Below are 23,868 nucleotides of genomic sequence, written 5' to 3'. Positions count from 1 at the left end.
CCGGCTACTGGTGTGTACATTCTGGTGCCTTTTAAAGGGTTTTCACCGGGTCCTGCCCACCCCATGCACGTGTTCCACTTGGGTGGGAATTCTAACGTCTCTTCCCACACCTCAAGTCACCAGATCACCAGTGTCCTTTAACGGCCCCAAAGGTTCTGTCTTTCCACGTTTCTCCTCCCACACAAGCAGCTGCTCACACCACCTCCCTGTGGACTTCTTTCTGCTCAGGTGACAGTCTTCTCCATGTCACCCACCAGCTCGCTCACCCTCCTTGGAAGCTCCCCCTAAATAAAAGCATCTGGCCGGGGTGTCCACCATTGTTTTTTCAGCTGCTGGGTCTTCCTCACCCGACACTCCTGGCCAGTTTGCCTGTTGCTTAAGGAAAGGTCCTCCATCCTGTTCATCCCTTTAAAGTAGGAACTGATTACAAAGAAGCAGTTTTTAAAATAGCTATAGACAGTGATCTTTTCTCACCTGGGAAACTGTACGCATGGAAAGTGCACCCTCAAAGGAAACTTTTTTTGGATAGTTGTATGTTTATAATTTGCAGCTTATTCTTGCTTTTCTTTATAAAGAGTAAATGTCATATATTTTAATATCTCTTGGTACCTATTTTGCTACTGATTTTCGCCTATAATGCTTTTTAAGGTACCTTTCAATCCAGATGTGTTTTACATTTGCTTCTCCATGTTTAAAAGTCTACATTAAATGAATTTGACAGTTCCCTTTTTTTCTTTTGTGTTTTTTTTTTTTTTTTTTTTTGATTGTTTCTTCTCTGGGGGTTTGTTTGTTTTCTGACCTCCCTGACTTTTGATGTGGTCTTTCTTAAAAACAGTTTCAGTTAGTCTTATTTTTCATAGTATGAGTCCTGCAGATTTACAACTAATTCTTACTGCCCATGACAATTACACTTAAGTCCCAGAATTATTAGATTGATTTTTTTTTGTAATTTTAGCTATTCTTTCAAGTAATTATTTTTTTAAATAGTTCTTGTTAATACAGATGTATCTAGATGCCTCTTTGGTGTTGTGCTTCTTAGCTAGTGGGGAGGAAAGGAGAGTGATGTTGGGGGGGGGATCTTTTGAGGGGGTGATGGAAGTGTTCTGAAGCAGACTGTAGTGGTGGTTGCACACTCTGCAGATACATCCATTTAACTGTATGTTTTAAATAAGTGAGTTGTGTGGTATATGAACTGCATCTCAAAGCTGTTATATTTTTAAAATCTCACCCACTTGTTCTTGTGATGCTCAGGGCACAATAGCGAACTCGCTGACATGTGTCCAGCTTCACAAGCGGGCGGAGAAGATAGCTGTGATGCTGATGGAGAGGGGACACCTGCAGGACGGGGACCACGTCGCTCTGGTCTACCCACCGGGTAAGAAGCACGGCCTTACAGGGGCAGCCACGGCCCCAGAGACCCTTCACTGCACACTCTGTTGCTCGATGACCTTGCTGTGCTACCACCAAAATCGGCACCTGGCTCGCCTGTGCGGACTGTGCTTTACAACTGATATTAGGGGCACAGATAAAGCAGTATTTCACAAAGACTTTTGTATCTAAATTTGCTTTATTAGTTATCTGAGGTAGTTCATTTAATCAGTAGTAGTTAAATCCTTGGCTACTGAATTGATAATCAGAACGTTGAGTAATTCCTTAGAGGAATGACAGAAGTCAAGCTTGTGGGCTGCTTTGGCTTCCTGTGCCTACATGCACGGGCCAAGTGGGAGTTCTCCCTGGAGGTTAACAGACCCACAGGGGCGAGGGCAGATCTGTTCAAGGTCTCAAGTACCCGTCTGACTTTCCAGGCTGGTGGTTGCGCTCACAGGAATGACGGCCATTAAACAGCCTGTTTTGTTTCAAGTGAGAATGCTTGTCTTTCTCCCCGTGTAGGAATAGACCTCATTGCAGCATTTTATGGCTGCCTGTATGCCGGCTGTGTGCCGATCACCGTCCGTCCTCCACACCCGCAGAACATCGCAACCACGCTGCCGACCGTGAAGATGATCGTGGAGGTAACACTGCCCGTGGGCGCCTGCGCCCGAGTGTTGGGCTTGCAAATCACAGAACCTGGGCTCCCAGGGAAGGGCCGGGCGTGTGTGTGGGATTGCGTAGGAGTCTGTAGTCCCAGTGGTGGAGCGGGACGCAACCTGTTCCCTCTAGGAGCTTGCCATTTAGTTCTGAAAGCAAGATATCAACTTGTGCGCAGAACTAGGGGCTAGAGAGCAGCTTTGCCACAATGCATGGGAACTGAAGCAACTTCCCAGAGAGGGCATCCCCACAAAGCCAAGAAGCAAACCAAAACAAGTGGGAACGTCATATATTTTTAAAGCTTCTTTCCTTAAGATTGACAAGCATCCTGTTCCTTTTTGAAAGTGTAGGTTTATTTTAATTCCTTTTGCCTGGGGAAGTTTAAGAGGATTAGGGTATGTTTTCCCCTTGAGGAGGAACAGTGAGACATCACAAACGAATACTTCACAGTTGTGTTGGAGGACCTGCAAGGTTGTCACTTGGGTAGAAAGTGCTGAGGCTGTGTGTGGAAACGTGTGCCTTTCTGGGGGACAGAGCTAATGGTGAGAGCATTGGATGCTGCTTTCTGAGTGTGACCGTCACATGGGGGATACCACTCAGCTCTAGAAACTGCCAGGAACCTCAGTCCCCACAAGCTCTGCTAGTGTGCTCAGTGGTCAGGTTCCTGGCCACGTGGACCTCCGTTGGCCAACACAGCCCCTTGTGAGGCAGCTGTGTGCCTGGGGCCCAGCCTGCTCTGCGAGCTCCATAGCCTCCACGTGGTGCACAGCTGGCACGCAGGCACACATCCGTCCCCTGCCTGTACCCTCCTCCTCTCCATTCCTTGTTCTCTGACCCTCAGGTGAGCCGCTCCGCCTGTTTGATGACAACACAACTGATCTGTAAATTGTTGCGGTCCAGGGAGGCAGCTGCAGCCGTAGACGTCAGGGCCTGGCCCCCTATACTGGACACAGGTTGGTCCTCAAACTCGCTGATATGTTTGTTTGTTTATCTGCTTTTCCTTTAAGTCAGAGATGCTAACAGCTTTGTTTTGCTCTCCAGATGATTTGCCAAAGAAGCGGCCTGCTCAGATCTACAAACCTTCCAACCCAGACACGCTAGCCTATCTTGATTTTAGTGTGTCCACGACTGGGATGCTAGCTGGAGTGAAGGTGAGAAACGCAGTCCGCGTAATATGTAGTTAGCAAGCCACGCAGTGATGGTCAGTTCTCACTCTTATGTGTGTAGGGCTCTGGTGGGGCCTGGCAGCAAAATACGGAGAGAGGTATATACGTGCATTCTGTTCAAGCTATAAAAATGCGTGACCATTTCAGATAGTTAGCTAAGCTGGCTGTTTCCAAATGTTCCATCTACTTTTTTACGTAAACACAGGTTTACTAGCCTCTAATAAAAAACTGCCTGTTTTTTTTTTTTTTTTCTGCTGGTTCTCAAATCCCAGCAAGAAAATTCTATTATGAAAGCCTGTGCCGGGGAGTTTCTTGCTTTTTTAACCTGGGTCTCATTATAACTTGCCAGAACACTGCTCATTGCCGCTGAAATGATGCTTTTTCCTATCAAAGAATGGAACTACTATGTGAGTCACCAGAATTAGGACCCTCACAGCTCAGGCAATGTCCTTGTCAAGATACCGTTAAGTTCTCTGGCCTCAGGAAGCCCTTCACCTATTATCCCTCTGACTGCTGAGTTTGCATAATTTTCATTTAGTTCTCTTACTCTATTGACTTTTTTTTCCAGTTTTAATTGTAGTAAATTACTTATAACATAAATTTGCCACTTAACCATCCAAGTGTACAGTTCAGTGGTAGTAAATACATTCAGAATTTTGTGCTGTTCTCACCACCACTCATCTCCAAAACTCATTTCAACTTATAAAACTGAAACTCACCCCACCCCCCAGCAACTCCCACTCTACTTTCCGTCTGTGATTCTGACTCTTCTAGGTACCATGTTTATGTGGAGTCATACAGTATGTATCTTCTTGTGTCTGGCTTATTTTCACTTAGCATAGTGTTTATAAGGTTCATCCTTGCAATTAAACAAAAATTTATATCAGAATTCCTTTTTAAGGCTGAGTTAATATTTCATTGTATGTATTTACCACATTTTGCTTATCCATTCATTTATCAATGGACACTTGAGTTGCTTTCACATTTTAGCTATTGTGAATAATGCTGCAGTGAGCATGGGTGTATAAATATCTCTTCGAGACATGGCCTCCAACTCTTTTAAGTATATATCCAGAAGTTGAATTGTTGGGTCATATGGTAATTATATTTTCAATTTTGGGGGAATTGCCATACTGTTTTTCATAGTAGCTGTCCCGTTTTACCTTCTCACCAAAAGTGCACAAAGTTTCCAATTTCTCCACATCCTTGCTGACACTTGTAATTTATTTTCTGTTGTTTTTTTTCCCTTTGAATGCCTTCTTTTGCAAGGGGGGGGGGAGGGTGGGGGGGGTGGCGCTGCACGGCTTGTGGGATCTCCATTCCCTGACCAGGAATTGAATCTGGGCCATGGCAGTGAAAGCCTGGAATCCTAACCATTAGGCCACCAGGGAACTCCCTGTTGGTTTGTTTTTTTTTTAATAGTAGCTTTCCTAATGGATGTGAGGTGGTATCACATTGTAATTTTGATTTGCATTTCCCTAAAGATTAATGATGTTGAGCATCTTTTCGTGGGATTATTGGCCATTTGTATATGAGAAATATTTATTGAAGTCCTTTGCCGATTTTGAATTTTCTTTTTATTGAGTTTTAGACGTTCTCTATGTATTATGAATATTAATTCCTTATCAGATATATGATTTGCAAATATTTTCTCCCATTCTTTGGCTTGCCTTTTTACTCTGTGGATAGTGTCTTTTGATACACAAAATTTTTAAATTTCCATGAAGTCTAATTTCGTCTTTTTTTTCCTTGCCTGTGCTCTTGGTGTCATATCCAAGAAAACATTTCTAAATCCAATGTTGTGAACTTTTGTCCCATGTTGTTTTCTAAAAGTTTTATTGTTTTAGATCTTACATTTAGGTCTTTGATCCATTTTGTGTTAATTTTGTTTATGGTATTAGGTAAGAGTCCAAATTAATTCTTTTGCATGTGCATATCCAGTTTTCCAAGCACCATTTGTTGAAAAGACTGTCCTTTCCCCATTGAATGGTCTTGGCACTCTTATCAAAAATCATTTGATCACCCACAGTTAACCGCATACTCTGCAGTGAAAAGCTGAAAGCTTTCCTCTAAAATCAGGAACAAGGCAAGGATGCTTGCTTGTGCCATTCTTATTCAGTATAGTACTAGAAGTCCTAACCAGAGAAATTAGACAAGAAACAGAAATAAAAGGCATCTAAATTGGAAAGGAAGAAGTAAAATTGTCACTATTTGTAGATGACATGATGCTATGTACAGAAAACACTAAAAACACCACCAAAAACAGTTAGAATAAATGAATTCAGTAAAATGGAAGATAACAAAGTCAATATAGGCAAATCTGTTGGGTTTTTATACACTAATAATGAAATATCAGAAAGAGCAATTAAGGAAACAGTCTTATTTACAACTGCATCAAAAAGAATAAAATACCTAGGAATAAATTTAACCAAAGAGGTAAAAGACCTGTGCACTAAAAAGTATAAGATAGTGATGGAATAAATTGAGGAAGACACAAATAAATGGATATACCACGCTCTTGGATCGGAAGAACTAATATTGTTAAAATGTCCATACCACCCAAAGCACTCTACAGATTCAGTGCAATCCCTTTCAAAATTCTAATGGCACTTATCACAGAAATAGAATAAATAATTCTAAAACTTGTATGAAACCACAAGAGACCCCAAATAGCCAAAGCCATCTTGAAAAAGATCAAAGCTGGAGACCCCATGCTGCCTGACATGACAAAGCTCCAGTAATGCAAACAGTATGATACTGGCATGAAAGCAGACACATAGATCAAAGAAACAGAACAGCCCCAAAATAAACCCATGCATGTATGTCAACTAATTTATGACAGAGGAGCCAAGAATATATGATGGGGAAAGGACAGTCTTTAAATAAATGATGTTCAGAACACTGGACAGCCACATGCAGAAGAATGAAAGTGGACCAGTTTTCTACACCATACATAAAAATTAGCTCAAAGTGAATTAAAAACTTGAATGTAAGACCTAAAACCATAAAACTGGGCTTCCTAGGTGGCGCAGTGGTTAAAAATCCGCCTGCCAATGCAGAGGTCATGGGTTCGATCCCAGCTCCAGGAAGATCCCACATGCCGTGGAGCAGCTAAGCCCATGTGCCAAAATAAATAAATAAATAAAACCATAAAACTCCTAAAAAAAATATAGGTGTAAGCTCCTAGGTGCTGGACTTAGTGATTTTTTAAGTTTGACATCAAAAGCAAAGGCAACAAAAGTTAACCAAGTGGGACTACATCAAACCAAAAAGCTTCTGCACAGCAAAGGAAACCATCAACAAATGAAAAGGCAGCCTACTGAATGGGAGAAAATATTTGTAAACCATCTACCTGATAACGGGTCAATATCCAAAATATATAAAGAAATCATACAACTTAATAGCAGAAAAACAAATGATTGTTTCTTAAAAATGGGCAGAGGATCTGAATAGACATTTTTCTGAAAGCGACATACAGATGGACAACAGGTACATGAAAATGTGCTCAACATCACTAATCATCAGAGAAATGCAAATCAAAACCACAGTATCACTTCACCCCTGTCAGGATGGCCATCATTAAATAGGCAAGAGATGACAAATGCTGGAGAGGGTGCGGAGAAAAGGGAGCCCTTGTGCACTGTTGGTGGGAGTGTAAATTGGTGCAGCCACTACGGAGAACAGTATGGAGGTTCCTCAAAAAGTTAAAAATAAAACTACCATATTATCCAGCAACTCCACTTCTGGTATTAATCTGAAGAAAATAAAAACACTAACTCAAAAAGATATCTGCAGCATTATTTGAAATAGTCAAGATATGGAAACAACATCAGTGTCCATTGGCAGATGAATGGATAAGTAAACTGTGATGTGCCCACCCACTCAGCCACATCCCCTGTACACACACAATGGAGTATAATTTGGCTATAAAAAAAAGAAGGAAGTCCTGCCATTGAGACAATATAGATGAACGTAAAGGAGATTATGTTACGTGAAATAAGACAGAGACAAATACTGTATGATCTTACATGTGGAATCTTTTTTTTAATAAATTTATTTATTTTTTGGCTGCGTTGGGTCTTCACTGCTGCATGTGGGCTTTTTCTAGTTGCTGAGAGTGAGGGTTACTCTTCATTGCAGTGCACAGGCTTCTCATTGCAGTGGCTTCTCTTGTTGCAGAGCACGGGCTCTAGGTGTGCGGGCTTCAGTAGTTGTGGCACGTGGGCCCAGTAGTTGTGGCTTGTGGGCTATAGAGCAGGCTCAGTAGTTGTTGCTCCCTGGCATGTGGGATATTCCTGGGCCAGGGCTCAAACCCACGTCCCCTGCATTGGCAGGTGGATTCTCAACTGCTGTGCCACCAGGGAAGTCTCTACATGCGGAATCTTAAAAGAAAAAAAAAAGCCAAGCTCATAGATACAGAGAACAGATTGGCAATGGGCAAAACGGGTGAAGGGAGTCTAAAGGTACAAACTTCCAATTATTAATAAGGCCTGCAGATGTAACGTACAGCCTGGAAACTATGGTTAATGTATTGTGTATTTGGAAGTTGCTAAGGGAGTAATCTTAGTAGCTCTCTTCACTAGACTTACTATGGTGGTCCATTCACAATACCTACACGTGTGTGTGTTATGTTTTATATCTGAAACTAATGTAATGTTGTATACCAGCTGTATCTCAGTAAATCAATTGCATGTGAAGTCTAGGTAAAAATAAATTGGTGAAAAAAATTTTTTTATATCATTTGACCATATATGTGAGGGTTTATTTCTGGGCTCTCTCTTCTCTTCTGTTTTTCTTTATGTCTGTCTTTATGCCAGTATTACCCTGTTTTGATTACTGTAGCTTTGTACTAAGGTTTTAAATCAGGTAGGGTGAGTCCTCTGACTTTGTTCTTTTTCAAGACTGTTTTGGCTGCTCAGGTCTCTTTGAGATTTCTTATGAATGTCACAATGGGCTTTTCTATTTCTGCAGAAAATATCATTGAGATTTTAATAGAGATTGCATTGAATTGGTGTAGTCTTGGGTAGTATTGACATCTGTGAATAAGGGGTGTGTTTCCACTTATTTATTTCTTTAATTGCTTTCAGCAATGTTTTATAGTTTTCATCATGCAAGTTTGTCACCTCCTTAGTTAATTCCTAAGTATTTTATTCTTTTTGATGCTACTGTGAGTGAAATTGCTTTAATTTCCTTTTCAGATTTTTCTTTTAGTGTATAGAGATGCAAGTTATTTTTTGCATGTTGACTTTTTATCCTGCTACTTTGCTGAATTCATTTATGAGTTAGTAACAGTTTTTTTGTGGAATTGTTAGGGTTCTCTACATATAAGATCACATCATCTGTGAACAGGTATAATTTTACTTCTTCCTTTCCAGTTTCGATGTCTTTGATATCTTTTTCATGCCTAGTTGCTCTGGCTAGAACTTCCAGTACTGTGTTGAATAGAAGTAGTGAAAGTGGGCATCCTTGTCTTGTTCCTGATCTTGGAGAAAAAGCTTTTAGTCTTTCACAATTGCGTATGATATTCACTGTGGGTTTTTCATATATTGCTTTTACTGTGTTGAGAACTTTGCTTCTGTTCCTAGTCTGTTGATTGTTTTTATCATGAAAGGGTGTTGAATTTTGTCAGATGCTTTTTCTGCATTGACCAAGATGATCATACGGGGTTTCTTTCCCTTCAGTCTCTTAATGTGATGTTTTATATGGCTTGATTGTCTTATGTAGAGCCATCCTTGCATTCCAGGACTGAATCCCCCTTGGTCATGATGTATAAGCTTTTCAGTATGCTACTGAATTTGGTTTGCTACTATTTTGTTGAGAATTTTTACATCAGTATTCAAAAGGGATGTTGGTCTATAGTTTTTTATTCTTATAGTATCCTTGTCTTGCTTTGATATCAGGATTTTGCTGACCTTCAAGAATGAATTAGGAAGTGTTCCCTCCTCTTCAGTTTTTTGGAAAAGTTTGAGAAGGATTGTTATTAGTTTGTCTTTAAATGTTTAATAAAATTCAACAGTGAAGCCATTAGATCCAGGGCCTTTTTTTGTTGGGATTTTTTTTTAACTGATCTGACTTTCTTGCCAGTTATAGGTTTATTCAGACTTTCTACTTTTTGTGATGTAATCTCAATGGATTTTGTGTTCCTTCTTGATAGTTTGTGTTTCAAATTCCATGAAATGGTATTTTTCCGTTTGTTGTTGGCTGTGCAGTTTGTTAGCATACAGTTGTTCACAGTATTCTCTTACAATTTTTTTTTATTTCTGTAGAATCAGTAGTAAGTGTCCCCACTTTCATTTCTGATTTTAGTAATCTGATATTTCCCTCCTTTTTCTTAGGTCATCTAGCCAGAGGTTTGTTAATTTTGTTGATCTTTTCAAAGGACCAACTTTTGGTTTCATTGATCATCTCTGCTATTTTTGTATTGTCTTTTTATCTCTGCTCTAATCTTTATTATTGCCTTCCTTCTGCTGCCTTTGGGTTTAGTCTGTCCTTGGTTTTCTCATTCCTTCTCATTCCTTTCTCTTCTCACTTCTCATGTCCTTTGTTTTCTCAAGAAAGGTGAGACCTTTTTTGTTTCTTAATCTAACCATTTATAGCTGTAAATTTCTGCCTTAACAGTGCTTTTGCTGTATTCCCTTAGGTTTGGTATGTTGTCTATTCATTTTCATTTCTGTCTAAATATTCTCTGATTTTCCTTGTGATTTTTTTCTTTGATCTGTTGGTTAAGAGTGCATTGTTTAAATTCCAGAAATTTGTGGGTTTTCCAGTTTTTCTTCTGTTCATCCTGCTGTGCTTTGAGAAGATACTTTTTAAATCTATTGATACTTAATTTGTGGCCTAAAATATGGTCTGTCCTAGAACACGACCCTAGTGCTCTTGAGTGTGTGTTCTGTTGTGGTTGTATACTGTTCTGTATGTCTCCTACAGCTCTTTAGTTTATTGTGTCAAGTCCTCTGTTTCCACACTTATTTTCTGTCTTATATTGAAAATGGAGTATCAGAGTCTCCTGTTATTATTTGTAGAGCTGCCTGTTTTTCTGATATTTTGATGGTTTGTTTTCAGGTTTGTAGATGTTTATAATTGTTATATCTTCTTGCCATAATCAACCTTTTATTAATATATAATGCCCTTCTTTGTTTGTTATAATCTTTTTTTTTTTAATCAAGACTTTGTAAGTTGGAGTCGTCCTTACTATTTTTTTTAATTAATTAATTAATTATTTATTTATTGGCTGTGTTGGATCTTTGTTCCTGCACACGGGCTTTCTCTAGTTGCAGTGAGGAGGGTCTACTCTTTGTTGTGGTGCACAGGCGCCTCATTGCTGTGGCTTCTCTTGTTGTGGAGCATGGGCTCTATGCATGTGGGCTTCAGTAGTTGCAGTACATGGGCTCAACAGTTGTGGCTCATGGGCTCTAAAGTGCAGGCTCAGTAGTTGTGGTGCATGGGTTTAGTTGCTCCACGGCATGTGGGATCTTCCTGGAGCGGGGATCGAACCCGTGTCCCCTGCATTGGCAGGCGGATTCTTAACCACTGCACCACCTAGGAAGCCCTTTTGTATCCTTTTTGATTTAAATTTTATTTGTCTCATATTAGTATAGCTACCTCTGCTCTCTTTTGGTTACTGTTTGCATGGAATATCTTCATCCATCTTTTCATGTTCAAACTATTCATATCTTTTGATCTAAAACGAATCTCTTGTGGGCAGCATAAGTTGGATCACTTTTTTTTATCCATTCTGCCAATTTTTGTCATTGATTGGAGAATTAATCCATTTATATTTAAAGTAATTACTAATAAGAAGGAACTTTCTCGTCTCTCTTATTTTCCATATGTTTTATAGCTTTTTTGATCCTCATTTCCTGTTTTACTGTTTTATTTTGTGCTTAGTTGATTTTTTGTAGTGATACTTTTAAATTCCTATCTCATTTCCTTTTATATATATTCTGTGCTATTTTCTTTGTGGTTACCATGGGATTCCATTTAACATCTTTAAGTTATTAAGCTCTAATTTGAATTGTCAGCCTAATTTCAATCCTATACAAAACTGCTTCTGTGCAGCTCTATCCCACCATTTTTTTCAGTTGTTGATGTCCCAAAAGTATATCTTTATACATTGTGTGACACAAAACATTTAGTAATAAACTTTTACATGCCTTAGTCTCTTAATTTATGTAGGAAAAAAATGTTGAATTGAAACTCAAAGTTACAATAACACTAGTTTTTAGGCTAATAATTGTTTTGTTTTAATATGTTAATCTTTTAAATCATGTAGAAAACAAAAAGTAGAGTTTGCAAGCTATTGTTCAATTATACTGACTTTTATAATTGCCTTGTGTTTACCTTTACTGAGATCTTTACTTCTTCAAGTGACTTCAAGTTACAGTGTTCTTCTGTTGCAACCTGCAGGATTCCCTTGAGCATTTCTTCCACAGCAGGTCTAAATGTAATGAACTCCCTCAACTTTTTTTAACCTGGGAATGTCTTAATTTCTCCAAAATTAATTGCAATTCACTGTCCAAGCTTTCCCCTGGAGTTGCAAGCCGTGAACTGACTCTGGAGCTCTGCTGTAGTTACATCAGATTCTGCCTGTGCGGTTACTGTTCAAGTGAGATGAGGATTCCTGTTCTGTCATCTTCCCTGAACCGTCTCCTCTGCTTTTTATAGAATTTGAGATGGTACACCAATAAAGTATACTATAAAATAAAATAATTTTTGAAAAGCTTTTTAAAATAAAGATAAATTTTTAGAGCAAGATGAATTATTTACTAAGTATGAAAATTGGCTTGAGCCTCCTACTGTCACAGCCACAAGAGAAGCACACACTTTTGATCATACCGTTTTCATGGTCTACAGAAGTGGGAGCTCTAATAGTAAATCTTGATTCAATAAAGATATTGCTACTTGAAACAGGGCTAAAGTGATCTGTTATTAGTTCCTGATGATTCCTCTTAATATAAGTATAGACTCTGGAAATCCCAGAGAGATGAATAACTAGACTGACTCTCAAATTTATAGACGTTTTTCTTAAACCTTTGACTGTTTGCTTTGCTTGATGAGTACCTGAAGTGAAATATATTGAAATATATGATCATTTAGCGAAAACCCACGTGCTTCAAATACTGAGACGTAAATAGAGTTGAAATGATCTGGATTTCAGTCTGCTCCAGCTGGAAACTCCCACTTCTGTGGTTGCTCAGGTCACCATTTTTCTCAGAAAGTAATTTTGATTCAGTTTTTGAATAAAAATATAATTGAGTGTTCAGTACACACCAAAAGTTGGCAAAGAAAAGCTTATCCAATAAAGTGTTTTCCCTGAAAAGGGCATTACAGAATGTCCCTTTTAGTATAAAGTCTACAAGTATATGTTCAGATGTTTAATTTAAGTTTTTCATGCTTCCTGTTTAAAAGTGTGATTTGAACTCTGAAGGTTCCTAATAGATTCTAGGCCTGCATCTGCCTCACATCCACAGCCATCCCTTGGAGCACCTGTCCAGCACCTACACATGCTTTAGGTGAACTGCCGCTCAGGGTGGGTTTATTTTAGAGCTTACACCAGTTTGCTTCCAGGACACTCTCCTGCTCACTGCCATTGATGTGTGAGCTGAGTGTGCTCCAGGAGCGGGCACTCATTTTAACGTGAGCCAAAGCAAAACTTCACTGGGAGGTAAACTTGCTGAAGATGTCACAAGTCGCATCTTTAAAATAAATACCCTAGGCCTCATCCCTAATTCCTGCACATTTGGTGTGTCTACTCTCAGTGTCTCTTTTAGAACAGAGCGTCAGAGTTTGTTGTTTGGGGCTTTGAGAAAACTAATTCTTTATCCAAGTACACATTTGCTGAGAGTTTTTCGTACTGAAAGGTTCTGATAAAGCATTCGAGCAAGGGCTCTGGGTTTGTGATTTTGGTAGGGTCCAAGAGTGGAATGAGCTTAGGGATGGACAGACACTGTTCCTAGTTGTGTTTTTTTAACCTGTTATCTTTCTAGGCACTGTGCGAACGCACCCTCTGAACCCCCAGAGGGCATGAGGATCATCATTACTCTCTCTAACCTCTGTCCACACTCTGTCAGAGTGCTTGCAGGCTCTGCAGTTGCCAAGTTTCTGAACTTGCTGCTGGATGGCCAGCTCCTGAGGGCAGAGGCTGTGTGTTCTTTTTTGTATCCCAAACACAAGTGCTCTGTTGACAAGGGCACCTGCTGAGCTGAGCTGAGGGCTCAGTTCTCAGGCTGTGTACGACACCTGCACAGAACGGGGATTCCATGGAAGTCTGTGTTAGCTGCTAATCTGAGAATGTGGGTGATTTTGGTAGCTGTGATCTTACTCCTGATGCAGCAGGCAGGGGGCTGGAGGAGTGTTTCATAAATCTAGCCTCATTTTTTCTTTAAACAAATGTTGTGGTTTTAAAAACAAACTAAGAAGAACTGCTTGTCTGTTAGATTCTAGAGTAATTCTACATTGCCATGTATGAGTTCAGTAAAATATCCACAGTGAAATCTTCTGGGCAAAACTGACCGAGATCCTATGTGATAGGATGCAACGGCCCCCCACTCCTGGTTTCTCTCCTCTCTTTCCCTGGAGTGGCTAATGAATGCTTTTCCCAGGCATTTGACTGGACTTCCCTGAATATTACAGTGCTCTGCACTGGTCCCTGTTACAGAACAGCTCTGGGTGACGTGTGCTCCCCAGTAACTTGAGACATGTTTAAGGCTGTGAACTTGGTAAAGTTTCCTGGGCTGCTTTTTCTTTCCTTTCCTTCTTAGATTCGTTCGGCTAGAAAGCTTCTGTGAGAAAATTGATGTTATTAGATATAATTTACAGTCCTTTGAAAGAATTCACGCTCCGTGCTGACTGTTGTGTCACTGGTTGCTGACTTTGGAGAAGCTCTTCACTGCAGCTTCACTGAGATGGGGTTAGGGCGGCCGTCAGATGGTGAGCGTGTCTCACTGCACAAAGTGTGTGGCCTTCACAAATCTTTGCCTTCTGAGCCTCGTTTCCTGATCATTGAGACAGGACTCGTGCATCCAGTGTGCTCTGCTGGTCCCTGTGTTGCACGACAGGTGCGGTGTTGGGCCTGAAGATGAAGCACAAGTCGGGTATTGTTCCTGCCTGGAGAGGGGACCTGAGGGGTCACATGTCCCCACCTACTGTGCAGGTCTGCAGTGGGATCGCAGTTGCTTGTGGTTTACTCTTGAAAACGGGGACTGATGAGAACATCAGCAGGCTACTCTCTCCTAACAAAACCAAAGCTTGCTGCATTTGTTCTAAAACCACCCTTGGCCTCGGGTGTCAGGTCCGTGCATTTCGTGTGGCTGTGTTGTGTTACAGGAGTCCTAGGCTGGGCTCAGGCTCTGTGTACTGAATGCGGCCTTGCTGTCTTGCAGATGTCTCACGCAGCCACCAGTGCCTTCTGCCGTTCTATTAAGCTGCAGTGTGAGCTCTACCCCTCTAGAGAAGTGGCCATCTGCCTGGACCCTTACTGTGGACTTGGGTTTGTCCTGTGGTGCCTCTGTAGGTGAGTTTCCTCTTTGCATCTTTACGATATAAGTAAATAAATCATACATACTTTTTCAGACCACTTGTGAGAACTGCTAAGGGGAAGGGGCCACCTGCAGGGTGCAGCTCCCCCCTCAGCCTAGCTCCGGGTGCCACAGGGACATCTGCCCTGGTAGCCACATTCTCCAGCATCTGAAAAATTCATCTCTGTAAAGGTTGCTGAAACCAACACAGACGAAATCCAGGGCTATTCTGAGAAGCTGTCTGTTGGGAACCTGTTTTCCAAGTGACTCCCAGGCCATGGGCTTGGTTCTCGTGCCTCTAAGTCTTGGCAGCTGTCCAGGCCTGGAACTGTGTTCACCAGGGGCATCCAGGCTCTGCCCTCCTCAGGCTTCTCCCTGACTCCAGAGGCGGGAGGCCAGGAGCAAGCTCCACAGGCCCCCTCCCCCCGCCGCGTGGCCCTCGCTCCACAGCCAGCAGCCCCCAGGCCCAGCTCCTGGCAGGTGCCAGCAAGTATTTGCGGAAGGGATGAATGCTTATTGGTGTTTTTCTCTAATTATATGTTCATTGTAGAAACTTTAGAAAATACAAAATAATATAAAGAAGAAAACTAAGCTATTCCTAAGTATACCACCCAGTGATACCAGTAATACTCACTGTTAGCATTTTGGCATATTTTCCAATGTACAATTTTTTATTATTAACATTCTGAAACATGCACAAGTGTATCTGTTTAAGTGTATAAAGAATGCGGTGACAAACAGCTGTGCCCAACAACCAGCTTCACACGGATCATGGGTCGTATTTTGCCAGTTTTGTTTCATCCAGCTTTCTGATTATTTCTGTCCCATTTCCATATGGGGCATTTTAAAGAGAAGTGGCCATCTGCCTGGACCCTTACTGTGGGTCACCAAAAAACATATGGTCTCACCCATAAACCTTTAAGTACACATACAATTTTGTAAATGTACATTAATATATCTGTAAAAATGAGATGCTACAGTGTGAAATTGCTTATAATTGTCTTCTTTTTTCATAATAGTAGATGTTTTCCCGTCTTTAAATACTCTCCTAAAACAATTATTTTAATGCATTTATAATATTTAATTTGGTTAAATTGGATTATGTCCAATTACATATTTTTTTAAAAACACTATCATTCTAATTACAGCAATTAAACTTTTTAAGAAAGCAAATAGAATTGAACAGTTGAAATACTTTCAATCTAGAATACAATTACATTGAGGGTAATTCTTTCTTGGGAATTAGTTCAGAATATACCATTCCAACAGTAGGGCCAAAGTGACCTTAGACATATCTGGCCAGCTGAAAAGGAAGCCTGTTCTGAACTACAGCTTTGTAGGCAACTGTCTTTTGTGATTTGACAAAAGTGCCTTCTAGTTCTGCAGGTTCACCCAGCCAAGCCCCATGAAATCCACAGAGAAGGTGCTGGTTGGAGTGAGTCCTTGCTACACGTCACCCGCACCAATGGGTCTCGCTAGAGGAATTGTGCAGAGAGGGGGGCAGTGACCCTTTGCTTAATATCTTCCCTGTAAATTCATTCAGAAGTCACAAAATCAGTGATGGCCCCTGCAACACTAAAAATAAGTACATAACAGCTGTAAACCTTCATTCTGAAATCCTCTATAGAAACAGATCCCAAAGGACTTATTGAAAAACGACCTGTTTTTAAAAGTATGTCAGACAGTTGGTATTTATGGATTAGGAAATTCAGTATCGTTAAGATGAAAATTCTCCCCAGACTAGATAAACTTCAGAAATATTATGCCAAGTCTGAAAGAAGCCAGACTCAAAAGACCACTTATTATGTGATTGTATCATACGATAACCATTTATTGGAAATGTTCAGGAAAGGCAAATCTATAGAGACAGGAAGTAGAGTAATGATTAACTGGGGCTAGAGCTGAAAATAAGATTTACTGCAGATGAATACAAGGCATGCCTTTAGGGTGATGGACATGCTCTAGCACTGCAGTGTGGTGCTGATTACACGCTCTGCAAAACTGCCAAAGTTCTTTTAATTCTGTGCTTCAAATGGGTGGATTTATAATATGCAAATTATACCTAAGTAAAACTTTGTGTTTTTTTTTTAAATTTTATTTATTTATTTATTATTTTTTGGGGGGTACACCAAGTTCAATCATCTTTTTTTATACACATATCCCCGTATTCCCTGCCTTCCTTGACTCCCCCTCCTCGAGTCCCCCCCACCCTCCCCGCCCCAGTCCTCTAAGGCATCTTCCATCCTCAAGTTGGACTCCCTTTGTTATACAACAACTTCCCACTGACATCTGTTTTACAGTTGGTAGTATATATATGGCTGTGCTACTCTCCTTTCCTTGGAGTAACCACAGTGCATGATGCACACCCTCCCCTGCCTGTTCAGGAGGCTCACCCGTATGATACCCCAGAGTGACGCGTGTTGTTGAGAGTCGTGCAGCCGCCTTGCTCAGGGTGTCCAGATTGTGAGAGTTATCAATTCTTTGTATATTTTATCAGGTTAATAATCTGAAATCATTGAATTAAAAATGTGCAAATTTGTATTAGTTACCGAAATGTCTTTGTTTCTCTCTCTCTCTCTCCTGGTCAACCATTTTTTATTTTTATTATCTAGATTTTGTTTTTCAGAGCATTGTTAGGTTCACAAAAAAACTGAGTGGAAGGTACAGAGATTTCCTGTACACATCCCCCTGCCCACATGCACAGCTCCCCCCGTTACCAGCATCTCCCACCAGAGTGGTGCATCTTTTACAAACTAGGAACCTATCTTTGACACATTATCATCCCTGAGTCTATCATTTACATCAGGGTCACTCTGGGTGTTGTAGAGAGCCCCGAAATAGACCCACATAAGTATAGTCTGTTGGTCTTTGATAGAAGTGCGAAGGCAAGACAGTGATACAGTGGAACAGAGGTGGTCTTTTCAACAGATGGTGCTGGAACAGCTGGCCACCTGCACACACACGTGAGTCTAGACGCAGGTGTTACAGCCGCCATGAAAATCAGCTCAAAATAGATCACAGACCTACACATGAAAAATAAAACTACAGAACTCCTGGAAAGTAACTGAGGATGATCTTGGGTTTGGTGATGACCTCTAGATGGGCAGGATCCATGAGAGAGGTGATTGAGAGGCTGACTCTTACAGTTAACCATCCCTGCTCTGCAAGAGACACTGCCGAGAGGATGGGAGCAGGCCAGAGTCTGGGGAAAATAGTCCCGAAACGTTTTTTAAATTGTTTTGTTCTTTTTGAAGTTAAGATCTAAACTAGAATAGTTCAGCTTACAGAAATTCACAGGAAAGAATCTTCTTCCCTATAAGCAACCTGCTCTTAAGTAGGGAAGTATTTATAGCCAGTGCCAAGAAATCAATATTGGTTAATAAATGAAACAACAAATTGACTGTGTTGGATTGAGCAAAAAAAAAAAGGGCAAGTAGAAAACTGGTGAATCAGGTTTTCTGATGGTCCTCTATTAGGATTTAGTAACCTTTTTCTTAATGTTGACTTCTATTTATAGGAATGAGGACAGAGGTGAAACTGTTTAATTTTCACAAGTGTGCTTATATTCTCTAGCCTTGAACTCCACACTGTGGACCCCACCCTTTCATGTGCTAGCAGTCTGATCAAGCAAGTCGTTTATCCTGAGGTATATTCTTGAGAAAGCTAGCAGTGGGTGATTTGTATCTTGTTTTCTTCGTTTTGGGTCTCCTTATGATAGCATTTAAAAGGAAAAGGCTGGGAATAATATGGCTAGATTGTCATAATTAAGAAGCGTATAAACAAAATACTAGCTAACAGAATCCAGCAGCACATTAAAAAGATCATACACCATGGTCAAGTGAGGTTTATCCCTGGCATGCAAGGATTCTTCAATATATGCAAATCAATCAATGTGATACATCATATTAACAAACTGAAGGATAAAAACCATATGATCATCTCAATAGACACAGAAAAAGCTTTTAACAAAATTCAACATCCATTTATGATAAAAACTCTCCAGAAAATGGGCATAGAAGGAAATTACCTCAACATAATAAAAGCCATATATGACAAACCAAGAGCCAACATCATTCTAAATGGTGAAAAACTGAAAGCATTCCCTCTAAGAACAGGAAAAAGACAAGGGTGTCCACTCTCACCATTATTATTCAACATAGTCTTGGAAGTGTTAGCCACAGCAATCAGAGAAGAAAATGAAATAAAAGGAATCCAAATTGGGAAAGAAGAAGTAAAGTTGTCATTCTTTGCAGATGACATGATATTATACATAGAAAACCCTAAAGACTCTACCAGAAAACTGTTAGCACTAATCAATGAATTTAGTAAAGTAGCAGGATACAAAATTAATGCACAGAAATCTCTTGCATTCCTATACGCTAACAACAAAAGAACAGAAAGAGAAATTAAGGAAACTCTCCCATTTACCATTGCAACCAAAGGAATGAAATACCTAGGAATAAACCTGCCTAAGGAGGCAAAAGACCTGTATGCAGAAAACTATAAGACACTGATGAAAGAAATCAAAGATGATACAAACAGATGGAGGGACATACCATGTTCTTGGACTGGAAGAATCAACACTGTGAAAATGACTATCTTTCCCAAAGCAATTTACAGATTCAATGCAATCCCTATCAAATTACCAACAGCATTTTTCACAGAACTAGAACAAGAAATCTTACAATTTGTATGGAAACCAAAAGACTCCAAATAACCAAAGCAATCTTGAGAAGGAAAGATGGAGTTGGTAGAATCAGGTTTCCTGACTTCAAACTATACTACAAGGCCATAGTGATCAAGACAGTATGGTAGTGGCGCAAAAACAGAAATATAGATCAATGGAACAGGATAGAAAGCCCAGAGATAAACTAAGGTCAACTAATCTTTGACAAAGGAGGCAAGGATATACAATGGAGAAAAGGCAGCCTCTTCAATAAGTGGTGCTGGGAAAATTGGACAGCTACATGTAAAAGAATGAAATTAGAACACTCTTTAACACCGTACACAATAATAAACTCAAAATGGATTAAAGACCTACATGTAAGGCCAGACACTATAAAACTCCTAGAGGAAAACATGGGAAGAACACTCTTCGACGTAAATAACAGCAAGATCTTTTTTGATCCACCCCCTAGAGTAATGGAAATAAAAACAAACATAAATAAGTGGGACCTAATGAAACTTCAAAGCTTCCGCACAGCAAAGGAAACTATAAGCAAGACGAAAAGACAGCCCTCAGAATGGGAGAAAATATTTGCAAATGAATCAACAGACAAAGGGTTAATCTCCAAAATATATCAACAGTTTATCCAGCTCAATATCAAAAAAACAAACAACCCAATCAAAAAATGGGCAGAAGACCTAAATAGGTGTTTCTCCAAAGATGACATACAGATGGGCAAGAGGCACATGAAAAGCTGCTCAACATCACTAATTATTAGAGAAATGCAAATCAAAATGACAGTGAGGTATCACCTCCCACCAGTTAGAATGGGCATCATCAGAAAATCTAGAAACAGTAAATGCTGGAGAGGGTGTGGAGAAAAGGGAAGGGAATGCTCTTGCACTATTGGTGGGAATGTAAATTGATACAGCCACTATGGAGAACAGTATGGAGGTTCCTTGCAAGGCTAAAAATAGAACTACCATGTGACCCAGCAATCCCACTCCTGGGCATATACCCAGAGAACACCATAATTCAAAAAGACACATGCAGTCCAATGTTCATTGCAGCACTATTTACAATAGCCAGGACATGGAAGCAACCTAAATGTCCATCAACAGATGAATGGATAAAAAAGATGTGGTACATATATACAATGGAATATTACTCAGCCATAAAAAGGAACGAAATTGAACTGTATGTAATGAGGTGGATAGACCTAGAGTCTGTCATACAGAGCGAAGTAAGCTAGAAAGAGAAAAACAAATACTGTATGCTAACTCATATATATGGAATCTGAAGAAATGGTACTAATAAACCCAGTGACAGGGCAAGAATAAAGATGCAGATGCAGAGAAAATGGACTTGAGGACATGGGGCTGGGATGGGGGATGGGGGGCGAAGGGATAGCTGGGAGAAAGTGAGAGTAGCATATACATATACACTACTGACTGTAAAATAGATAGCTAGTGGGAAGCTGCTGTATAGCAAAGGGAGATCAACTCGATGATAGGTGATGCCTTAGAGGGCCAGGACAGGGAGAGGGGGAGGGAGTCGCGGTAGGGAGGGGTATGGGGATATTTGTATAAATACAGCTGATTCACTTTGGGGTACCTGAAAAACTGGTACAAGAGTGTAAAGCAATTATATTCCAATAAAGAGCTTAAAAAAAAAAAAAGCAGCAGCATATCATCGTAAGGTTTTTACCTGCATTCTGATTCCCTAAAACACAGGGCTCCGTTGTCATTGACTGTGTTTGGTCCCTGCTGGAAAGTGTTAATGTCCTCAATGACGGAGAAGCAGTGCATATTTGAGCTGGAATAAAAGTCATGCAGGGGCATCTAATGAAGGTGATCTTATTAACCCTGATTCACGAATGGGTTGAATAACATTTGGTGCTAACGCAAAATTGTGTACCAGCACTTTTCAAAGAGGGAAAAGGCGTGTTTCCTTGTGGATAGTAGCTATTTAATGGTGCATGGTGTGCAGGGTTGTTAGATCTTGGGCTGTTACCTGGTGTATGATCCCATTTTGGGCCAAGATCATTCTTTTAATATCCATTCAGCAGAGGTAAATTTTCCATTATTTTTATTTCCTCCTGCTTAATGCTGCCTTGAGGCTTCTCATGGGAGTTGGCACTTGAGCTACAAAGAAAGCTCTAATTCAGGGTCATGCTAGACATGGTGTGTAGGCTGATTCTCGAGTGCTGCATTGCAAAGGGCAGAGGGTGCGACGGTGCCTGTGGCACAGAACAGAACACCGGTGGCCAAGGAGTTGCACGCACGTGTGGCTGCCACTCGTGTCGGTGTCCTCAGGGGCAGGAGTCTCCCTTAGCTCTCACTGCCCCCAGGAATAAGACAAGGGCTCCAGGAACAGCCCGCAGGACCCCCATGTGTGGGGGCAGCCCTGATGCAGGGCGGGAGCCAGGAAGGTGTTTGGCTTGTCTTCAGACCCCCAGTGTGTGTTCTAGGAAGGTCAGTCGTTCAGAAATGAGGAAATGAAACATGCCAGCTTCTCAACCAGATAGAAGCTCTGATTTTAAAGCACTGCAGTGTCTGATACAAGGACTTCCGGATAAAAGCGTGTTTTCACAAACTGCAAGCGCTCAGCTGAATGTGTGCAGAGGTGTTGCTGGATAGATGCTACTTGCAGTGAGTAGTTGTGTGACCAGCGTGTCAGTGTTTGTAATGCAGGTGTATTTGCTGTAGGGCCATTTGATCTCTTTAGTAACGGTATTATAAAGTGATCTTTAAAGACCTAAATTAATTTCCTGAGGACAAATCTTAGAGAAAAATTGACAGCATTTTGAGTGTTATACTTATTGGAGTGGGAGCTTATTGATTTTTATATGTTGACTGTGAAAATACTTTTTATACCTCTCCAAAGGGCTCCATTGGAATGTGCAGTTTTGCGTGTTATGTGCATAACAAAACTTTCAGCAGGATTTCAAAGAAAATATTTGAAAACTTTCAAAGGAAAGTTTTGGGCATAATAATCCTTTCTCCTGGTTACTGAGAGTGGTCAGTACATCCTCAGAGCTCTTTAAAGTTCATCTAAACTCAACTTAGAACGAGTTCTTACTCTGAGTTTCATTTAATTCTTTAAATACAGGGGGCCCTGTTCATGATCAGATTTCCTTGCTCAGAAAGATTAAGTAAAATTCAAAAAATCCAAAAGCTACCACCTGTAAAATTCCCACTTGATTATAAAATTTCCTTCCTAGAATAACACCTACATTTTATCCCCACACATTGGTTGTTCGTTGTCTGTTGTTTTGACACGTTAAACTCCAATAGGAGAATCTAAAGCAATCACCAACTTGTAGCATTTTGTTATCCTGGTAAGAAATGTGTGGTTGAGGTATTCCAGCTTAGAAAAGTGTGTGTTTTTAATGTATTTGTGGGTTGTATTCTATGGAAATGAATGAGTGTCATAGGAACTGACAAATGGGCAGAGAAATGCCCAGGGTCCCTCTGCGCCCCCACCTTAGTGTCTTGCTGTGTTTGTTCCTGTGCCCTTGCCCTTTTTCACAGCTGTGATCATAGCTCGTATGTGGTTCCATATCCTTTCTTCTTTCAGTATTAAAAACGGGAAGTTTTTAAACCTGTGTCTTGGATTTAAGTTTTGTGGAATTCATCTTTAGAAGCCAAGTTAGAACACATCTGCCAGCAAATCCCTTTCATTCATTAAAAAGACTTCCTACTGCTCCAGACTGGGAGAGTGTGGTCCCTGGGGAGTCATTGTTTCCACTGCAAACGTGCAAGGTCCTCTGACAGCCGTCATGAGCTGGAGTTGGCAGTAGGAGAGTGTTGTTGGGGTCATACCTGTCCAAGTGAAAAGGAAGGCAGAGAACTGGACGTGGAGCTAGCCCCAAGGGGAGCTTCTGAGCAAAGGAGGGAAGACCGCAGGGCGGATGGGGGAGTCCTGCCAGCACCAGGCCCTGAGCCCTCCCCCCGCATCACAGGCTCGTTTCTTCCTGAAGGGACGTCTGAGGGGCACACCCAGCCCACCTCATCAGGCTAAGGCGTTTTCATGAAGCAAAAACAGGTTCTTTAAATGGTGCTTATTCTAATATGTCCAAAGAGCACGTCATGTTTGTACATGATAGACTTTGTCTCAGAACTTCTTTTTAAAGTTCTTGCTTATGATTTCCACTTGCCCAGCTGGAATCCCCAGGGTGGTCTGGGAAGGTGAGTGGATCCTCAGAGGGCCTTCAGTTCACGGGGTGTCTCCTCTGAGCCCTAACTCTCAGCTCAGCATTTACTCCTCCCTTGAAGAAGCACTGTCCTTTAAAAAGAGACATTGGTTTCAGTGGGATTCTGTTACTCTACAATAACCGTGGCATTTGAGTGTGCTCTGAAATGCTTGAATAGGTTTAATACAGTCTGTGCAGTGAATCCTAAGTGGCATAGAATTGTTGAAATAAAGTGGCAATGTCTTCTTTTACTTATTCTGATATTCCTTCAGAGGAGATCAGAATAATTAACATTCC

General features: G+C 40.7%; 1 protein-coding gene across 5 annotated transcripts in view; it reads left to right on the top strand.

The window, feature by feature from the left end:
• DIP2C (disco interacting protein 2 homolog C) overlaps positions 1-23,868 on the top strand; it is a 368,761-nt gene that overhangs the window by 293,907 nt on the left and 50,986 nt on the right. For all 5 annotated transcript variants that reach the window (XM_057730681.1, XM_057730680.1, XM_057730679.1 and 2 more), the window contains 5 exons: positions 1,252-1,375; positions 1,891-2,012; positions 2,870-2,981; positions 3,070-3,179; positions 14,576-14,706. In XM_057730681.1, the coding sequence (XP_057586664.1) occupies positions 1,252-1,375; positions 1,891-2,012; positions 2,870-2,981; positions 3,070-3,179; positions 14,576-14,706 (599 nt within the window). The remainder of the gene's footprint in view (positions 1-1,251; positions 1,376-1,890; positions 2,013-2,869; positions 2,982-3,069; positions 3,180-14,575; positions 14,707-23,868) is intronic.

The sequence above is a fragment of the Hippopotamus amphibius genome, chromosome 4 (genome assembly GCF_030028045.1).
Source record: "Hippopotamus amphibius kiboko isolate mHipAmp2 chromosome 4, mHipAmp2.hap2, whole genome shotgun sequence".
Lineage (NCBI taxonomy): Eukaryota > Metazoa > Chordata > Mammalia > Artiodactyla > Hippopotamidae > Hippopotamus > Hippopotamus amphibius.
This window is presented reverse-complemented; position numbering and strand designations above follow the sequence as displayed.